The following is a 19,579-nucleotide window of genomic DNA, read 5'->3' as shown; positions in this document are numbered from 1 at the left end:
TCAGCCCACGTTGTTTGTGCTCTTGGGCCTGAGATTTGGATGATTTGTCCTTGGTCCCCAGCTAGAGAAGGAATTTTGTCTGGCTACTCTGTGAAGAGAGCTTCCTATCTCCTAATATGAAGCTCAGAAAGTAGCACAGAATCTGAAAAACATAAAAGCTAAACCTGAGGCATCACCGGGATGCCCCAATCCCACAAGGTTCTGTGACAGCACCATTTCAGGGCACCAGGCCTGGGACAGCTGGGACAACTGAGCAGCTGTGGAGATGGAACCTCGTGATGGGAACACGAACTTCGGGAAGGGCAGAGAGTCCGGGAAGGGGGAAAGGCACCCAGACTGCCATGGGGAGATGTGCCCAGGAGCTTTGCGATGGGAAAAACGAGAGTGGCAGCCTGTGTCTGGTCCTGGTATGTTACACTGAGTGTGCATGGCAAGGTTTGGGTAGTGGGATGGATTTGGGAGAAGCTGCTGGAAGTTTTCCCCGATCTGATAGAGCCAATTCCAGCAGGCTCCATCCCCGGGACTCCCCTCACGGAACGGGCCTTGGTATAGTCCTGCCCCCCCCCCCCGCTCCCTCCCCCCCCACGCTCCCGTCCCCCCCCCGCTCGCGGCCGTAGTGCGCTCCGCGCATGCGCAGTGCGGCGAGCGGAGCTCAGCTGGGCAGTGTTTACAGCGCGAGCGCGCCGGCCTTGGCTGAGCCGAGCGGAGCCGAAAAGAGCCGAACCGAACCGAGGCCAACCGAACCGAACGCAGCCGGGGCGAACCGAAACGGGACGAAGCGAACGGAGCCGAGCCGAGCCGAACAGACCCGAACGGAGCCGAGCCATCCGTTGAGGTACCGCTTTTGTCTGAAATTCGGGAATAACCTCCCCTGTGCCACTCCCGGTGCCGTGCCGGGGCAAGGTCTGCCCTGGAGACCTGCCGGGGGCGAGCAGCCGCGGTTTTGTGCCTCGGGCATTGCTCTGAGCCCTCCCCGAGCGGTGCTGCTGTGCCGGGGTTGCAGCCGCAGGGTCCCGGTTCGCCTTCGGGTTTGTTTTCCTTCCACCTTTGATGGCTCTGTTTTGCTTCCTTTGGTGTCTCTGTTTTGTCCCCTTTGGTGTCTATGCTTTTCCCCCTTTGGTGTCTCTGCTTTTCCCCCTTTGGTGTCTCTGCTTTGCCCCCTTTGGTGTCTCTGCTTTTCCCCCTTTGGTGTCTCTGCTTTGCCCCCTTTGGTGTCTCCGTTTTGCCCCCTTTGGTGGCTCTGCTTTGCCCCCTTTGGTGGCTCTGCTTTGCCCCCTTTGGTGGCTCTGTTTTGGGCAGAGTCTGGGTTTCTGCCTGTGGACTTTGTCCCTGCTCAGATTTGGGGGAATCTCTGCTTTGCCTTAGAAGCGAGGAAAATGCACCCGGGGTTTGCTGCGGAGGGAGAGGGTTTTGTTTGGAAAAGTTTAATAACAATAAGCCCTAGTGGGTTCTCATTTCCCACCAAAATAAACAAAGGTGTGGAATCACATGAGGAGAGACCTTTGGATGTCAGAGTTTTAAAAAACACGCATTTTAGTGGAAGTAGGTTAATATGCAGGGAAAGTGATGATCTCAGAAGTGACTGACACCTGTCACAGGGCAGATCTCCCTGCTCCCATTATGACAATGTCTCAGCCAGCTGTGTTTGTTGTTGTTTTCCGTGGTGTAGAGCATGGAAGAGCACTTGTCCATGGAGCTGAGCTGAAACCAGGTCAGACCAGTTGTCCCAGTGGGGCTTGCGTACATCAGCAGGAATTTGTTTGGGATCCAAAGTGGAGCACTGTTAAAGGCACATCTTCTTGCTTTAAATCTAAAAATGTAGATTTTTATTTATTTTTTTAATAGCAAAAGGAGTGGAAGAATAAAGGAAGCTTAAGAACAAAAATATATAAAAGAAAGTCAAGGGAATCAAGATTCTTGGTGAAGAGAGTATTTTAATGTGGAATGTTAAATAAAAGATACAGGCAGCCCTGTGTTGCAAATGCAGTGAGGTTTTGTGTATGTAAGGGGAGGGGAAAATTATAATTGGTACATTAACCCACCTGAACCTTCAAACTGATGTGTTCCCACTGTGAAGTAATAAAACAGAGTCATTTTTTGTAGAGAAAATGGAGGAGTAACTGTGGAAAGGAAAGGGGTGATGTTTTATTTCAAGTGTTATTAATGGTCTTGAACTGGATTGTTGTGTTTGAGACATGAATGGATTAAGATTAACTGGCTCGAGTTCCCTGCCTAAGTATATCCTGTTTTGTGTGCCTCTACAGGTAATCAGAACAGTGTGTTATTTGAACAACTGTGAAATCTCCTTGGAGTCCTGTAGCTTTGCTTTGTTTCCTCAGAAAATGAAAGTTTATAATTTGCTCTGGCTGAATGTAACAAATAAACCCCAACAATTTCGCTGTAGGCAGATCTTCTGATCCCAGGAATGAACTCCAAAGCTGCTGCTTTGTGGTTATTACTGTGAGCAGGGAAGGGCATTGTAAACAAACACGGCTTAAAATCATGTTGTGCTTTCTGGAAAGGATTTTTTCCCCCTTAATATTTGAGAAGGGGAGAAGAAGCCGGGTTAATTCTGAGTGGTTTTGTTCCCCTGTACATTTTCCTTTAAAACCTGTAGGCTGCAGTGGGAATTCTCTGTGGAGCTGCTGTCTGTGTCATTAAGTGCTTTACTAATGGTGGTGGCTCAGGCTCTGGAGATGAGCTGTGTGAAAGTGCATTTGCTAAAGTGCATTACCAAAGTAAGCAAGGTTGACAGGTCAGAGTTTTGTTGGGTTTTTTTGAACCTCTGTGCAGTCAACATCCCGATGCACGTTCAAAGGAAATGCAATTTGAGATTTTTCTGGATTTTCTGCCTATTTCTTAGTCTTGTCAGGTGCTGTTAGAGGTGGAAAGTTTGTGTGTGACAGGAGCTCTGACAGACAGCCCAAACTTGCCCTGTTGTTTGGGCTTGCAGTGAAAAATGACCCCTAAGCACAGGAGCTGGAATAATCCTTTCTATAAAAGGGTTCAGTGGAAAAGCTGATGTGCTGGTAAAACGGTGGGAGGGTTTGAAGACAGGCCTTGCACATTGAAATTGCCTATTGTGATTGTTTTTTTCCCCACTGGTGTCAGGTACTGGATGCCAGATCTGCTGCATTTTGCTTTCCATTGTTGGGATGGGTGGTGAGAGCACTGGGTGAGGTTTTTCTGGAGCTTGGAGTAGGTAAAGATCTCTCTCAAAGCACTCCATGTACAGCAGCATAATTTGGTGTTGGAGAGCATGTTCTGTACCTCACCTTGCTTTGTTGTTATTTCCCTTTCAGCGTTTACAGGAGGCTGCTGAAGATGGGAGGTGCAGTGAGTGCAGGAGAAGACAACGATGAATTAATTGATAACCTGAAGGAGGCCCAGTACATCAGGACAGAGCTGGTGGAGCAGGCATTCAGAGCCATTGATAGGGCAGATTACTACCTGGAGGAGTTCAAAGACAATGCCTACAAGGATTTGGCATGGAAGCATGGAAATATTCATCTCTCAGCACCGTGCATTTACTCAGAGGTGATGGAAGCTTTGGACCTGCAACCAGGGCTGTCGTTTCTGAACCTTGGCAGTGGCACTGGTTATCTGAGTTCCATGGTTGGACTCATCCTGGGTAAATACCTTTTCAGTCACATTAACTGCTTGTGTTAGAGCTTTAAAAGCAGGTTTTGAAATCGGGGATGAGGTATTCCTCCACTAATGGAGCTAAAAAGGTAGCTGGGAAAGGAAAGAATGCATTAATCCTGCTCGGCAATTTATCAGGATTCTCACAGCCTTCTCTAGAACTGGATGGGATCCAGATTTCTGTGGCAGATCAGAACAGGCAGCAATGTAGTTCCAAAGGTGGCTGTAATGGATTCCTGCAGGTCTGGGCACAAACCTGGGTTTGTTTCCTCTTAAGCAGGACCCCAGGTCAGGATCAGGCATGCAGAGTTGAAACTGGGGCTGAGCAAGTCCACAAAAAGCTGTGACTGCTCTGTGCCTGGTTTGTGTTCACAGCCCTGTCTGAGACAGGTTTGAGATTCATTTTTGACTCTTAACTCCTCAGCACACAGATGGGAATATTCTCTGGAAGACACTTTAATGCAGCAGAACTGATTTTGTGACCACATCTACAGCGGCACAAAGCAAATTATCCAAGTGGAATTGGACAATTTAAATTCCCCCTGCAGTGTTTCAGTCAGAGTTGTGCTGCCAGGATAGATAGCAAGTGGCTATAGGGTAAAATTTGGGGGAGTCTCCAGAAGTTTAACTGCTGGGATATTTATTCTCAGGATGAAGTCTCATTTCCCATTTGTGATTTTCTCCTAGTTTTGTTGACATTACTTAGAATACAATTTGTAACTCCAGGGCTTTTATATTCTTTTTGCAAAAGTTACCCTGTCAGTTCTGAATAAAAAGCATGACTGCTGAACAACTTTTGTATTTTCCAGTTTGCTTTTGCTGTTAATTGAGGTGCAGTGTGTGATGACTGTTCCTGATTAGTTGCAGAGATTTTTTAGGAAGTGGGTGCAAAAATAACATGGATGTGGGAAAACATGCAGGCCATTGGTCACTTTCACAGCAATGGCATCAGTGTTTTCCTCCTATAGAGAAGTTTCCTGCATAGTTCAGAGCAAATGATTCCGAATCAGCTGTGCACAAGAGGCTCAGTTGCTGCCAGAAATTGCAGGTATAGGGTTGCAAATCCCATTGTAGCAGTGAGAGAGCTGACCCCACACAAACACCGACTCTGACACTCATGGAACAATCTGCTGCAGGAAGGAGCCCAAAGTGTGTTAATGCTGCTGGATTTGGTGTTGTTGCTGTTGCCATTCCCTGGTGTTGTGCCCTTGCAGGTCCTTTTGGGGTTAACCACGGTGTGGAGCTTCACTCTGACGTGATCGAGTACGCCAAGCAGAAATTGGACTTCTTCATTAAAACAAGCGACAGCTTTGACAAGTAAGAATTCAAAATGCCTGTTGGGATTAATTGTGTGCTTTTGGCTTTACTCAGGGCAGTTCTAGCTCCCATGTGGCCCCTCTGGATTCGGGGTAATCTGAGGATTCAGGCTCCTTAGGCTTGCTGAGCTGCAGTGTGTGACCTTCGAAGCCTGTGTGTGTCGTGAGGGAACTTCAGAAATGTTTGCAGAGTTTTTAATAGCAGTGCTGATGTTGCAGGGCTCAGAGGGAGCTGAGGAAGTTTGTTTATTTTTAAATGCACTTGCAGTAACACCTTAAAACTTGCAAGTAGCAGTACTTGGTTGTGCCTGTGATCTGAGCGCCTGCATAGTGATGAGATTATGAACTGGTTTTTGTAGTGGCTTAATATGTTTTATCTGTGAAGAAGGAAAAATGGCATTTTAAAATATGAAGGTAGTTTTATGATGATTAAGTTGGTACTAAAACTGCCTGAGATTTGATTTATGTTCTTCCTTAGACCCTCCATTCTGCTGCTGTCATAAGTAATAACTTCCCAGCTAGATAACCACTGCCAATAGTAACCTCAGCAATAAAAGTTGTGGCTGTCACATTTTTGGATCTGTTTCACAGTCTGTTCAAACAGGGAAGCGAAGCATCTGTGAATACCTGATATGCTCCTCTCCTGGGAGGAAGAAAACGAAAATCATGGCATGCAGGATTTTAGGCTACTCAGCCTTTTGCTCTGGGAAGCTGCTGGGGAGGGGGTTGTATTTTCTGCGTCTTGGCAGAAAACTGAAAGTTTCTGGTTCTCAACAGGGGTTTTTTCAGTCATGTTGCTGTTGTTTGAGGAGATGTTTTAAGGAAGACTTTCTTCTTTCTCCAGACAAATATAGCAATGGAGCAAAAGCAAGCTGAATTCAGAAATTACCATGCCTGGAAAATTGGCTTTGCTGAGTGATGTCTGCTGGGTTGTGCTCCTGGAACAGCGTGTGCAGGAACTGTTCTCTGGCTGCTCTGAATGTCCAGCCCTCTTTGCAAACCCAGAAAGCTCCAGGAAGCATTAGGAATAAATAGGTGCTATGTTGAGCTGCCACTCAAGATACCAGTAAAAGAATGGATGTGTTGAGCAAAATCAGCCTTTAAACATAGGGCTTAAAACTTAGGGAGTTTTGGAGCTTGTAAAAAAACCACAGGCATCAGAGAATCACTCATTCTTCTTTTAAACCAAGTCAGAAATACTGTAGGCAAAAAGTCTTTTTTATGAAGGGGGAAATCACAGTTCTTTGAAGCTCATGGCAAAACTTCCATCGGCTTCAGCACAGTTTATTTCTGTATCATCAGGTGGTAATTCCCCACATCTGAAAAGCAGTTAAAAGCTTTTGAAAATGCAAAAATAAACCCAGGTGCAGTCCTTAAAAGACTTTGACATTTGGAATTGCAGGTCTAGTATTTGTATTTGCATTTTATTACTGAGTCAGCATCAGGTGACTAAAATTAGCTTGTTCTGAAGAGTTACCTGCAGCTCAAGTATGAAATTATACGTCCTTATCCTTTGGAGATTTTAATCCGTGAATTCTGACCTCATTTTTCTGTGCTTTTGAGACTTATAGCTGTGGTCTATTACAATAATGTCCAGCATAGATGGGCTTTGGAGGAGAAATCCTGTAGAACTGTGGGATTTTTTTTCAAGTGTTATCCATAGTTCAATTTTTCCAGAATTGTGAAAATAATTAATTTTGATAAGTCATTTTATTCTTGTCTGATACAAGTCTTTTTCACTTTCAGGTTTGAATTTTGTGAGCCATCCTTTGTCATTGGCAATTGTTTAGAGATTTCTCCAGACTGCACTCAGTATGACCGTGTTTACTGTGGTGCTGGAGTCCAGAAGGAGCACGAGGACTACATGAAGAACCTGTTGAAAGTTGGGGGAATTCTTGTCATGCCTCTAGAAGAGAAGGTTGAGTGCCTTTTTACTCATATTTCAGTTATTCTTAATTCTGATCATGATTTGGTCAGTAGCTGTTGTTTTATCTTGCCCTTGTAGCAGGCTGAAGAAAGAATTAAGTGCACTGGTTTTCACAATGACTGAAAACTGAACTCTGCACATTCCTAATATTAAAGAAATTTGTAGTTTTGCAGTCTTGCATATATTACAATCTGTTGTTAATTGCAATTTTACTTCCACACTGCAGAAAGTGTAAGCAAAGCTTTGTTTAATGATATAATTTAAAGTTTTGTTTAATTATATAATTCAGTGTTGTGCTTAATGGCAAAACACAACTTTTTACTCCCTGACTGGCTCTTGAAGGAGTGTGCAGGATGTCTCTATTTACAAGTGTCAGTGGATTCTTTTAGTAAAAAGTGGGTCAAGTGCCTGACCTTTTACCACTGTCAGGGAATGTGAGAGGAGCAGGGTGCAGGGTTTCTTCCCAGTGAGAGGCTGTGCAGTGGGTTGGGGTAGGAGATTTGATCTGTGACCTTTTCAGGAGCCAGTGCTCGTGGTGACTCAGGAGTTTTCCCAGAGGTCAGGCACAGCTGCTCTGCTCCAGCCTGGAGGGAGATCTGGGCAAGCAGAGTGACCCAAATTACCAGACCCCATGCTTTGTTGGAATAGATGAAGTTACTTGGGGCTAGTCCTGCAAGGAGTTCCCAATTTTTTTTCCAAAACCCAATGTTGTTTCTCATTTACTGTTGCAGCTTCCATTACTTCAAATTGTCCAGGCAGAAAATTCATTTATTCATTTTTTTTGTTCAAAAATCTCACTGTAGTTCCCACAATGGACAATAATCTCCTTGTTTTGCTTCAGTTGACTAAGATAACTCGGACTGGTCCTTCTGCCTGGGAGACCAAGAAGATTCTTGCCGTTTCCTTTGCTCCCTTGATTCAGCCAAACCACACAGATTCAGGAAAATCGAGGCTCGTTCACTTGCGTGAGTACAGACATTCCTGAGCTTGGGGAACTTCCTTCTGCTTGGCTGTGAGCTGTAACATCCCTGGGAGTCCTTTCCAGGAAAATTACTCCCAAGTCCTTCCTTTTTTTGAACAGCTATCTGTCTTGTGCAAGCATTGGAGTTGAATGAAATAAATTCTAAATTACAGACTCACAGAATGGCCTGGGTTGGAAGTGACCTTAAAGATCATCTAATTCCAATATCCCTGCTGGGGGCAGGGACACCTTCCATTGGGCCATCATTCTAAACACAAATTATTTCTTGTGAAGTTGTACCTGAACTTTGCAGGGTGTTTTGTCCTTGTTTTTGCACATTCTGTTCCAGTCCTGAGTGATTGAATCCTGTCATGGTTCTCAGGCACTGTGCCACAAGGAGAGGGAAATAAACAAGCATTACCTGTGAACAAATGTTGTATCTACTCAAAGACATTCATCCCCAGCAATCCAGAATTATCCTGAACCTGGAATGCTTGAGGGATTCAAGTTGTGCAGTTCTTGGCTAGCTGTTTGAAATGCAGGTCGTATCAGTGGCCCCAATCTTTAGATTAAGACTTCAGTGTCAAGAGGCCTCTTAAGAACACATGAAGACAGAGGTACTTTCATAAAGAGATTAGTCAGGCTTTGGTGTTAACCTGGAAAGGTGTCTGCATGACAGGAGCTCAGGAAACAGTCTACAGCATGCTAGGAAATCCAACAAGTGCTTGTTTCAGCATGTTCTCACTTTGTAGTGAGACCTGCCCATAAATTCTATGTAGTTATTTTTTACTTTTTTCACTTAGGTCTCAGGAAAGTTCACTTGTTGGCAGAAGACAGAGACTTTTTGTGTCAGTTTTAATTTATTTTAGTTCATGGATCTGTGTGCATCTATACATTTTTAAATTTTTTTGCTGCATTTCTAAGCTGGCAGCAAATAAGTGCAGAAGTCGGAATAGTCTTCCAAGCCATTAATGTGGGAGGCATTTTAATACAGTAACTTACTGTGATGTTGCTATAATTACTTCTACAAAATGGTTTCCAGCCTGTCTTCACTCACTAAGTCTGAAGCAGTTTTTGAAGAGCATAAATAGTACTTGTGTTTTATAAGTGCAGAACTTGGCAAAGCTGAAGGAGCTGAGCAATAGAAAAATCATTTTATGGAAAAATTAAACAGACTTCAGGTTTAGTTATCTACCAGAGGAAAATACCTGATTCTAAGCCATGAAACAATCTAAGTCTGCATTCAAACAATCTTTAAGATGTGCATCTTAGAATAATTGAGAACTTGAAATCAAGGCAGGACATTTTTTTAATGAGAGAAACGCGCAATTAAATTTCATTCGGAAAGTTGCAACACAGTTTATCCGAGTTGACAGGAGCTGAATAGAGCTGTTTGTGTAATCCCAGCAGGGAATTCCAATGGCCTGATTTACTCTGAGCAAACAGAACTTTTCCTGGGAGTACCTCTGGGGGGAAGTTTCTCTGTCTGTACTCAGCAGGTTTCTTTGCTCGCAGCGCCCGTGGCCGTCCGCAGCCTGCAGGACCTGGCTCGCATCGCCATCCGAGGCACCATCAAGAAGATCATCCACCAGGAGGCCCTGGGCAGGGCTGGGGACGGGCTCAAGAGCCCCCCCAGGTTCAAGAGGAGGCGGCTGCGGCGCCGGCGCATGGAGACCATCGTGTTCCTGGACAAGGAGGTGTTCGCCAGCCGCATCTCCAGCCCCTCCGACGACAACAACAACTGCGAGGACATGGAGGAGGAGAGGCTGGAGGAGGAGGAGGAATCCAAACCCTCTGAACTAAAGCCAGACCCTCCCGTGAACTTTTTGAGAGAAAAGGTCTTGAGCCTGCCGTTGCCTGATCCCTTGAAGTATTACTTGCTTTATTACAGGGAAAAGTAGTTTTTCTTCTTTTAGGAAGTGGGAAGTAGGCAGAGAATAAAGTATTCCTTAGGGCTTGACAAACGTGTCCCACTTGCTTGCCTGCCAATGTGACACCCGAGGCAGTAGGCTGGCTGGGGAATGTGGCTGCTGTAAACTTTGACATTATAGCTTTTTTGAGTTCTTTCTTTCTTCTCAGTTGTGTGCTATAGTTTTATTCTACAGCAGGGATTCCTTAGGAAGCAAGTTGGTGAAATGCTCAGCTGCTTAGGGAAAGGAGGATTTAATTCCCTTGAAACTAACTGCAGGAGATATCCCTAAAAATCTCGTGGCTGCTCTACCAAATATCAGTTGGGAAAAACTCCTGAGCAGCTCCCCAAAGACCTTTCCTGTCTGTGCTCTCTCCCACTAATCCTGCCATGTATTTGCCATGGTGTATGTTTAATGGAGGATGGAGATAATTAGTTAAAACCTGACCTGGCAAATCATGTTTCTTCCAGTAATCTGAAAAGCACAACTTCTACAGAAAGGAAAGAATTTTTGACATTACCCTTGTGGCATCCAGGCTTTGAATGAGAAAGAAAGCATCAGCTCCCCTTTGGCTGGTCTGCTTTGCTTGTAAATTATATATAATTTTTTAGTAAAAAGTTTTACAAAATACTGTTTTTTTTAAGGGGAAACCCCTGTTCTAGAGAATGAGTTGTTAGGTTTCTGTGGTTCTTTCAAAGCTATGGAGGCAAGTGAGGAATTGCAAAGCTGTTTAACTTTGACAGGATGCAAGGTAGTCAGGGTTGGGACTGCTGTCTCTGAAAACGTTTACAGAGTAATTCTGAGAGGGGAAAAGGGTAGAGAAGAGCTGCAGAGCAGTGAGTTTGTGCAAGCTGGAAGCAGTATCTGTGGGTTTTGCAGTCATGTGAGATAATTCAGATTGTCTGGGCTGAGCAGAGTGAGGTGCAGAGCACCAGCCTGAGCAGTAAATCAGCCAAACAGAGTTTTGGGGGGGATCTGCACAACCTGAGAGCAGCCTAGGGAGCCAAACTGATGCAGTTCTCAGGTGTTGCTGTGTGTGTGTCCCTGCTGTGGCAAGGTGGGCAGAATACAACTTGTTCACAAGTGCTCCACAGTGGAGAGGAGCTGCTCAGCTGGGTAGGTGATTTTATTCCTGCAGCAATGAAGTAGAAATGTTAACAGGTTCATATGGAAAGACTTGTCACTCTGCAGTTCTGTGGATGTGAGCTGTCATTTTTATTCCCAGATCTCTCTGTCATGGTGATGGAAGGGAATGCCATGGAATCATAGGATCACAGAATGGTTTGGGTTGGAAGGGACCTTAAAGATCATCTTGTTCCAACCCCCTGCCATGTACAGGGGCACTTTCCACTAGGCCAGGTTGCTCCCGGCCCATCCAGCCTGGCCTTGGGTATTTCCAGGAATGAGGAGTCCACAGTGTCTGTGGATGATAAAATACTGTGTTTAGAAGAGGTTTACTTGGTTCAGCCTGTTTGGGAAATGTACCTGAACTGGTAAAGGCTGGAAAGAAACTCTGGAGTTTGTGTTGATGTGAAATAGTCCTAAAGCTAGGGGGCATGAAAAGCTCTCTCTCAGCAGGTTATGAAACTGTGTTAAGGCATTGCCCCATCAGAAACACTTGAGTTGGTATCACTTTAATATCTTTTGGTTTTTTAATGTGTGCTGTCTCCTCATTTTCTGAGGAGGAATGAGTGAAGACTGTATTGCCAAATGGTCCTGAGTTGCACAACTTGCTTCATGAAAAATAGTTTCAAAGTTCTGTGTGGCTTTGAAAATAAATGAATAACATATATGTCTAAGCCTGAAGTGGAGAACTTGTCCTTGCTTAACAGGATTTTTGTGTTTCTTTGGGAATATTGTCTGATAATCCTGTATCATGTGGTTGCTGGCATGTAACACAGGCATAGGCTGGGTTTTGCCCCTGGTTTCCTGTCTCCACTTCTGGTCTCAATGGTACCCCAAGTTATCTTGCTCTCTTGGATTTTGATTTCTTTATTTGCAGTGGGGCAGTTCTGTGGTCACTGAGCTGATGTTTCCTGTAAAGATGAACATCCCCATCACTGGATTCTCGCAGCTCCCATGAATTTCTTTCTAAAAATGTAAATCCTGAATGTGGTGGTAAATAGAGGGTTTATAGAATCTGTGTGTAATTATTCTGTGCTTCCCTACAGGCTGCGGCCTCTTTATTTTTTGGAAAAGTCTGTTTAATGGGTGTCATGCCAGGTATGTGCCTTTCTGGATTGTGGCACAATTTCCACACCCCTCCATAGTCCAGGATGCCTCCTGCTCTTGGCTACCAGGTCATCCTTCAGTTTAATCACAACATTTTAAAGGAGTCCCTTTAAAAATGACATTAAACTTCAGGTTCCTGTTAGTAAGCCTTGCAGAGATTCTCTTAAAGCTGACCAGTTGAGGCAGGATTATCTTTCATTTATCCCTTGTTTGGTTTTTATCCCCATCCCAGCCCCAGTTGTAAAAGGTATTTTATCAGATTTTTTTCACCAGATTTGCCTTTTTTATTACATTTGCTAGATTTTTGTAGCTTTCTATAAGATGCATAAATACTGCTATTTTTTCCTGGATAAGGTTGAATAAATAAATATATATATATATATACACACAGGAAATTTATGTTCTAGGTTGTCATTGTCCTCTTGTCCAAAAAACCCTACAGATCTAAACAGATAGTAGAAATTCTATGTATAATATAACTGTGAAATAGTATTGCTTATAGCCTGTAAATAAAGGGGAATTGTAAATACATTTTCCCTGTGCACAAGCACTTGCACTGTAGTTTTGTAGGCATTTCTAGCAGAGGGATGGAGGCAGAGTTGGGTTTATATGGATCTATGAGCTGTCCAGGAATTGTACCTGCTTTGTTTCTTTTTGTGTTCTCAGTAGTTGTCACTTTTTTTTGTATGTGACTCCTTTTAGGTTTTGATCCTGCAGCAAATTTGCAAAGAGAACTGAACTTCAAACTGCTTTAGAGTGTGTAAGCTGAAAAATCTCTGTATAGAAACTAGAGTTCAGTTGGCCTGAGGCACACAGAAGTGTTATGCAATTTAAACTTCATTAATAAGTGTTTCTGTATCAATAAACTCAGTAAAAACTTTTTAGCCTTCTTAACATGGCTTTGCATTATGTTGTGGTTAGAATACTTTGTAGGTGAGTGCTTATTCCCATAAGTGGAGGTCAAGACACAAAAACAGCAGAAAAAGTGTTTAACAATATGGTGCAGGTGCATAGTTTTAGATGAACTCCTCAGAACGTGATGTCTCAAACCTGCCCAGATGATGAGTTCCAAGCCTTGAGGTAATGCAGCTGTGCAGGATGAATTTTGGGATCAGCACACACAGCACTGATGTAGATTTAATGTGTCAGAATGGTTAAAGTGTGGGCTTAATTTCCTGCCTCTTTGACTATAAACAACAGATTTCAAAAGGTGATTTCGTCCATTTCTGTACTTCAAGGAGTTGCCTAAGCCAAAGGTGTCAGGAGTTTGTTCTGTGCATTCTGAACTGCAGCTCCCCTCTTGTCCCCTGGGCTCTGTCTGAATTGTTTAATTAACGTGGATTTTTGAGAGCGGGTGTTCAAGGCTTTCATTTCTCCAGTATTGAGAACAATATTTTGGTTTCAGCTGTGCTAGGAATCTAATCATAATAGCAAATACAGCTGCTGCTAATTAAATGAATCTGTTAACCTTTATTCCATAGGATAATTGCCTGTCTGTTTCTTCCTGTCATCTGTGTGTATGATAAATGTCCTTTTCCCAGCTATAACAGGAGATTAGTTCAACGTTAATGTTTTCCTTCACGTGGTGCGTGCTGAAAGAAAATCCTTTTCTGCTTTGCAAAGCCATGGATGTGTCATACAAATGGTATTGATGAAATTAAATTTGTCAAATGATGTTTATGTTCACTTCATTGTAAAACATAGAGCATCACAGTCCCCTGGGGTGTAGAGAGGGAGCCGGTCCCCTGAGGGAAATCTTTCTGCTGAAGAAAAAGGGATAGAAGGGACAGTTAAAAATAAAAAATACAAAGGGTGAAGGGGAAAAAAACCCACCTGAGGGACCCCCCAACTTTCTTGATTTCTACAGATGTGAAAAGCCTGCGTAGCAGAGGCTGAAAATGCTGGAGCATGGAACATAAGGATTGACATCGTTCCTGCTGTTCAGGAGACAAGTTTTGGTTCTTGCTCAGAGATGCACACTCCTTTTGAAAGAATTTGTCATGTTAATGGAAAATAAGACACATTAATGTGAAAGTAAGGGGCCTGGGATTGCTGGTGTTCCTTAACCCTCACCAACATCCCATTTATCATGAGGGGAGATGAGCAAGGCAGGAGAGAAGGGATGATCTGCTGCTCTGAAAATGTGTGGGTTGCAGAACTTGCCTTGCACTGAAAGGATTCCCCATGCTCTGCTAAATCTGCTGTCTTGGCTCAAGATCCCGTTCCTACAAAGCAATGGGCAAACGCCCCTCAATCCATCCCAAAGCTGCTCCCCCACAGCACAGCCAGACTTGAAATGCAATTCCACAGACAGAGAACTTCATTCAGGAGGATTTTCACATAACACACACTGCCTGATGCACATGAAGGATGTGCTTCTAAAGCACCCAGTGCCTCCGGAATTAAAAGCTGTGCTATTCACCAGAGGAGTCTGGTTTCAGCTGCTATTTGTTGTATGAAGGCTGAAGATGATAATTTGGCTTTTTACAACCTGTTTTTGTGAGCAGGGTTGGCCTGGGTTGGGTGGCCGCTAGAGGACACTCTGCCCAAAACCATGAGTTCAGTGAACTTGCTTAGATTTCCAAGTGATGGCAGGGCAAACAAACAGCCGATTGCCTGAGGGCTGAGTGCAGAAAGCCTGCAGGATAATTCTCTTTTATAGCTGGACAAACCAATACATCTTTTACCTTCCATGCCATGAAATTCCTTCCCTTCGTGCTACTCTTATCTGATCCCTTGTCTTGGATGACCCGTTTTTGTAAGTAGTTGGAAAGACTTGTCACAAACAGTCTCCCCAAATGCTCAAGTGACAAAGAATCTGAACCAGGAAGGTTTAAATGTCACTCTTGTCTTCTTTGCCATATTAATTATTTTGTAGTGTACAGTACAAAGCAGATGTGCAGGTTGATGGGAAGCTTTCATTTGAGCTGCCAGGTTATGTGGGATGCTGCTGTGTTGGAAATTCCTCAGTAAAAATCCTAATGTATGTTAATGCCTCCCTTGTTCTCAACACATACATTCAGGATATTGTGTAGTAATAGCTTGAAACATAAAGATAAGCTGGTTTCACTGCAGCTTCTTTATAAAGGTGATTAATTCAACTGGAAACAAATTCTGCCTTTTGCATCACAATTTTATCTTCCAGTGGGGAGAAACAAATGGAGGGCTGCATTCCCTACAGTTCAAACTCAGCTGATTTCATATTTTTTACCCCTCTTCACCCCTGAATTGCCTTGAAGTTCTCAAAAACATTTTTCCAAATTACATCCTTGTTGAAAGAAATTATACTTGGTCAAAGACCTTTGAAATGAATCAGCTTTTACTCTGCCTGAGAAACTTTACAGACTCCTGGGCGGGGTTTTGTCTTTATTTGCATGTTATTTATCTCTGTTAGTGATCTCCCTTTTAAAATCCCTTATCTGTTACATCCCATGCCCACTCAATGGTTGGAGGCATATTTTTGCTTGATGTCGTAGCTACATGTATTAGGAGCCAGCCTCCATCCTGAAATCCTTACAGCACCATACATTTGGCAGGCTGTTAGATAAATCTCTCTCTTTAGTTTGCAAAAAAAAAATTGACATAAAAACCTTGGCCCTGTATCTTTTGCGTCCCAGCTCAGGCCTGGACCACGAGGTCATTTTTTGGTCACTGTCCATGGAGGTGCACTGTGCTTTCAGAGATGCCTGAGGAGAAGATGAGGAGTTAACTTGCTGTTTAAAAGGAACAACAAGGCGAAAATAGACGAGTTTGTATTTCAGCGCCACAATCAGAGAGGGGTGGGGACAGTGTGATCTCCAGTGATGTGCAGAATGGCAGAGAGGGTGGGCGGTTGGACTGTCAAACTGCCTTAATTTAATTGCAAACACATGCTGATGAGTCCCCTCCTCCTGGACCTCAGGGCTGGGAAACTTTTTTTTTTTTTTGTCAGCTCCCTGCAGCTCAGAATTGAGGCAAATACGCTCCAGCAAACACCATGCTGCTCAAACCTTCAGTTCTTGGGGGCTTTTTGTGTTTTCTCCTCCTGCCTGGTTTCTCGTGCTCCTGCCCCAGCCGCTGCCTGTGCTTCAGGACTACAGTGAGATGCATGCATCTGATGTTGGAAACCATCCCCGAGATCCCGCCCCAGACAAACATTCTGTGAGTAACCACTTCATTTTCCTGCCTTTCTTACCTGCCTGGTCTTTAAAAACAGGGGGAAAAAAAAAGGCAAAAAGGCCAAAGGCATACTTTTTATCCGTTTTCCCCCACACAGAATTGTAATCCTCAAGAACTGTTTTGTGCTTTTAAAACAGAAACTGCTGCTTCTGGCATCAGTTAATTGCTAATGGGACAATCAAGGGAATTGAAAAGTTTAATGAGAGTAATTTCAAGCAAGCTCTGGAAGACAGTTTTGGGGAATCAAAGGTCAAAAATGTTAAACTGAGCTTATGGAAAGGAGCACAGTTTGCATTTTAGAAGGCTTTGTGTATGGGTGTAGGGGAGAGAGGAAATAGAGCAGCTCAGGCTTTTGTCTCCAGTGACACAAACACTTCCCTTATATATACAACACCATTTCAGTACTGAATTTCTAAGTACTGGTTTTCCACTTTCTACTTGAACTGTGCAAATCAAAGCTGAGGCTTATTTGGAAAGTAACAGCTGTGGTAACTCACAGATTACTTGAGAAATAAGAAGATGAGGGAGCTGGTGGCTGAATCCATTCAAACAGGAAAGGTGGAGGAAAAGGACATTGAATTCTTGGAGAATCCTCAAGAGTTCTTACTGATAGGAGCACAAGACCATTTCCCTGTGATTCTAAACTAATCCTAAATTTAAACGTGGCTTTAAGATGCAGTGACATGTGACAAAATCCTTCCCTCTGTGCTACTCTTATCTGAGCCCTCGTCTTGGATGGCCTTTTTTTTTTGTAAGTAGTTGGAAAGACTTTGAAAAGTCAAAAATGAATCTTCATGCTCATACTCCTTAAACTGCTGCCTGTTGCAAAACTTTTCCAACATGAGTTTGAGCAGCTTTTCCCTTTGCTTACAACAAGCTCACTTTTATCTCAGCTGGCACATCCATACCAGCATTTCTCCCTTGAGCATCTCACTGATATTGTAATGCACTTTTTCTGCTGGCAGCCAGAGGAACATGCTGTGAGCAGGATGCTGGCATTGGGCTGCTGCCACCCAGGTCTGCTGTGGTGGGTGGAGACCACAGAGGTTCTTGCATTGGTGGCCCACAGGTTGAGCTCTACCCCTGCTACAGCTGCCAGAGCTTTCTCACTGCCTGGGCTGGTGCTGGGATGATTATTTGCAGTGTGACCCTGCTCTGTACCTGCTCACTGGGCAGTCTTAAATGCTCTGACAGTGATTTGCAGCATCTCTCTTCACACTCTTACCAACCTTTTTCTCCCTCTTATTCCCCTGCATCTTGTAACATTAAAATATTTAAAGTACCCTGACACTGATTTTAGCAAAGTAACTTGTTCCTCCTTGTTTAAACCTAGATTTTATTGAGGGAAAGGTTTGTTCCATTGGCTGAACTGAGGTATTTCTGAGCTCATTGAAGCTTAGTTCCTGTTCTCTGTTTGCAATGAGGCAAAGTTTGCTGTCACGGTGGAGCCTGAGTGAGTTTCTGCTCGAGATTCCTGGAGTGCAGAGGGAGGGAAGTTTACTGTCTCACCAACTCTTTCGCAGTTCTGGAATGGTGTGCTCCCTCTGGCAGCAGCACACTTCATTTTCTGCACCACCTTGAATGGGAAACTGGCTTTAAAAACATTAAAGAAATAGTACAGATGTGAGATTTTTATATCTCACAATATTGCAAAGAAAGATGACTCTTCATGAACCAGTATTTTTAAGATTATTTGCCCGTTTTATCCTCTTTTACTGCTGTCTGCATAATTATAAGCAACCACATATTGGTGATCATAGACATAAAGAGAGATGAGCCTGGTGAGTGCTCTCTGTTGGCAGATCATGGGCCTTTGTGTGGCAAGGAAAAATCCTGACTGTCTGGCTATCTTGAAGATCTAATGTATGCAAATGCATTTCCCAGCCAGTATCCCATTTGTATTTGTTATAAATAGCATTTGAGTAATTAAACTTTTTTTGAATTGTGGAAGATCAAGGAATGCTTCTTAACCAAGCCCTGACTGCTCCAGCTTTTTGGTATGTTAGTGTTTCTCCTGGGGGAACCCTTGTGTCAGACTGAACATTTGGAATTATAGCAAGAATAGCCTTGATCACGGAGTTATTCTGAGCAGAAAATGTGGGACTGGGATATTTTCCACAGTTATTCTTTGGTGTGAACAGGGCTGAGTCTGTGACTGCAGCTCCCAACACCGATCCCAGGCTCCATCTCGGTTCCCTCGAAGAACAGCTGCAGTTTCCAGGTGGAATTTGCTTTGAAGTTGGGAGTTTGGGACTTTCTGACCTCCGTGACTCCGTGCCACCCTCTCTAAGAATCCTGGAAGAGTGGGGAAGTCTCCTGGCTGGCACAGGCTGTGCTTCGCCATTGGCAGATGGCCCCTGGCTCTGCAGCCAGCTGGAGCCGCCCATCGCCTTCCCCGAGCGATGCTGGGGTTGGCACGGAACCAGCTCCAGGATTGATGAGCTGTTACTGGCTCCTCTTGGGTCGCCATTTCCCTCCTCCCTTCCCAATCCCAGCTGGGTACAGCTGAGGATCTGGCCCAAAGTCTGGTTTTAGCAGTAGACTATTTATCCTTGGTAATGGAGACTGCTTGCTTAATCCCGAGCAGAGAATGGGATGGCAGGAACGACTACACGCGTACAGATAAGCCATAAAAATTCATGGTGTAGAGCTGCAAACGTATTTTGGCTGGTGTCTGTTCAACTGGAACACGATTATCCAGATGTGATCTGCTGGTTACTGCTGGGATTCAGGCAGTTCTTCCAGCCAGCAGCCCAAGGAAGGGAACAGCTGTGGAACATACACTCTGAAAATTTCAATAGGTCTTTAACCTCCGCAGCCATTTGTTCTGCAGTGTGACATTTAAAACAATAAACTTCCAAACGTGTGGACATGAGTAGAAGAAATCCATGGCAAGAAGTTCCCCTCTGGCTGGCAGCTAATGGATTGCAATCCAATTATCCATGGGTTTATTCTTCTTTCTGCATTATGCAGAGCACATAATGAATGAGTACTGCTGGAGAAACATAGCTGAGGGCACAGGGCAGGATCTGGGATCTGAGCACATGGCTGGCATGAACTGAAGGTGACCCAGTTGTGCACAGACCTGGCTGCTAATTGGGCAGTGTAAGCATGGCCAGCTGGACAAGTTTTCTTTCCCTTCCTTGTTGAGCTGCTTTTGGTGCCTGCTCAGCTCCTCTCTTCCTCCTGCAGGAGGAAGGCTGGAGTAGGACAGGGTGTAGCTCTCTTGGTCTATTAATAAGCATATTTTGAGAAGGAATTTTTTACATTTGTTGGGGAAAGGTTTACTGAGCAAATGAGTTCTTGGAAATGCTGCTCTGTTTGTGGTCTCTGTCGTGTGTTTTGGGTTGAAGAAGGGATTACTCATTTCCTCTTCTGTGATAATCTTATATACAGCCATTAAATGCACACCCACACATTCTGCATGTGCCAG

At 44.0% G+C, this 19,579-nt stretch overlaps 2 protein-coding genes across 3 annotated transcripts in view; both read left to right on the top strand.

Moving 5' to 3' along the window:
• The first annotated feature begins 618 nt into the window (after positions 1–618).
• On the top strand, positions 619–12,877 carry PCMTD2 (protein-L-isoaspartate (D-aspartate) O-methyltransferase domain containing 2). Its single transcript, XM_064729911.1, has 6 exons — positions 619–835; positions 3,303–3,631; positions 4,857–4,959; positions 6,705–6,876; positions 7,727–7,850; positions 9,362–12,877. The coding sequence occupies exons 1-6, from the start codon at positions 630–632 to the stop codon at positions 9,745–9,747; spliced, it is 1,320 nt and encodes a 439-aa protein (XP_064585981.1). The 5' UTR covers positions 619–629; the 3' UTR covers positions 9,748–12,877.
• Positions 12,878–15,930: 3,053 nt separating this feature from the next.
• Positions 15,931–19,579, top strand: part of LOC135456122 (peroxidasin homolog) — a 42,053-nt gene continuing 38,404 nt past the window's right edge. For both annotated transcript variants that reach the window (XR_010442464.1, XM_064729799.1), the window contains exon 1: positions 15,931–16,128. Coding sequence is in view for 1 of the 2 variants with exons in the window: in XM_064729799.1 (XP_064585869.1) it covers positions 15,965–16,128 (164 nt within the window). In the remaining variant the exon portion in view is untranslated. The remainder of the gene's footprint in view (positions 16,129–19,579) is intronic.

The sequence above is a fragment of the Zonotrichia leucophrys genome, chromosome 20 (assembly GCF_028769735.1).
Source record: "Zonotrichia leucophrys gambelii isolate GWCS_2022_RI chromosome 20, RI_Zleu_2.0, whole genome shotgun sequence".
Lineage (NCBI taxonomy): Eukaryota > Metazoa > Chordata > Aves > Passeriformes > Passerellidae > Zonotrichia > Zonotrichia leucophrys.
Note: the sequence above shows the minus strand (reverse complement) of the source record. Positions and strands in the feature narration are given on the sequence as shown.

Coding starts and splice junctions, on each gene's coding strand:
- PCMTD2 (XM_064729911.1), top strand. CDS start 630: ATGCGCAGTGCGGCGAGCGGAGCTCAGCTGGGCAGTGTTTACAGCGCG. Junction 3,632..4,856: donor CATGGTTGGACTCATCCTGG/GTAAATACCTTT, acceptor GTGCCCTTGCAG/GTCCTTTTGGGGTTAACCAC. Junction 6,877..7,726: donor TCATGCCTCTAGAAGAGAAG/GTTGAGTGCCTT, acceptor GTTTTGCTTCAG/TTGACTAAGATAACTCGGAC.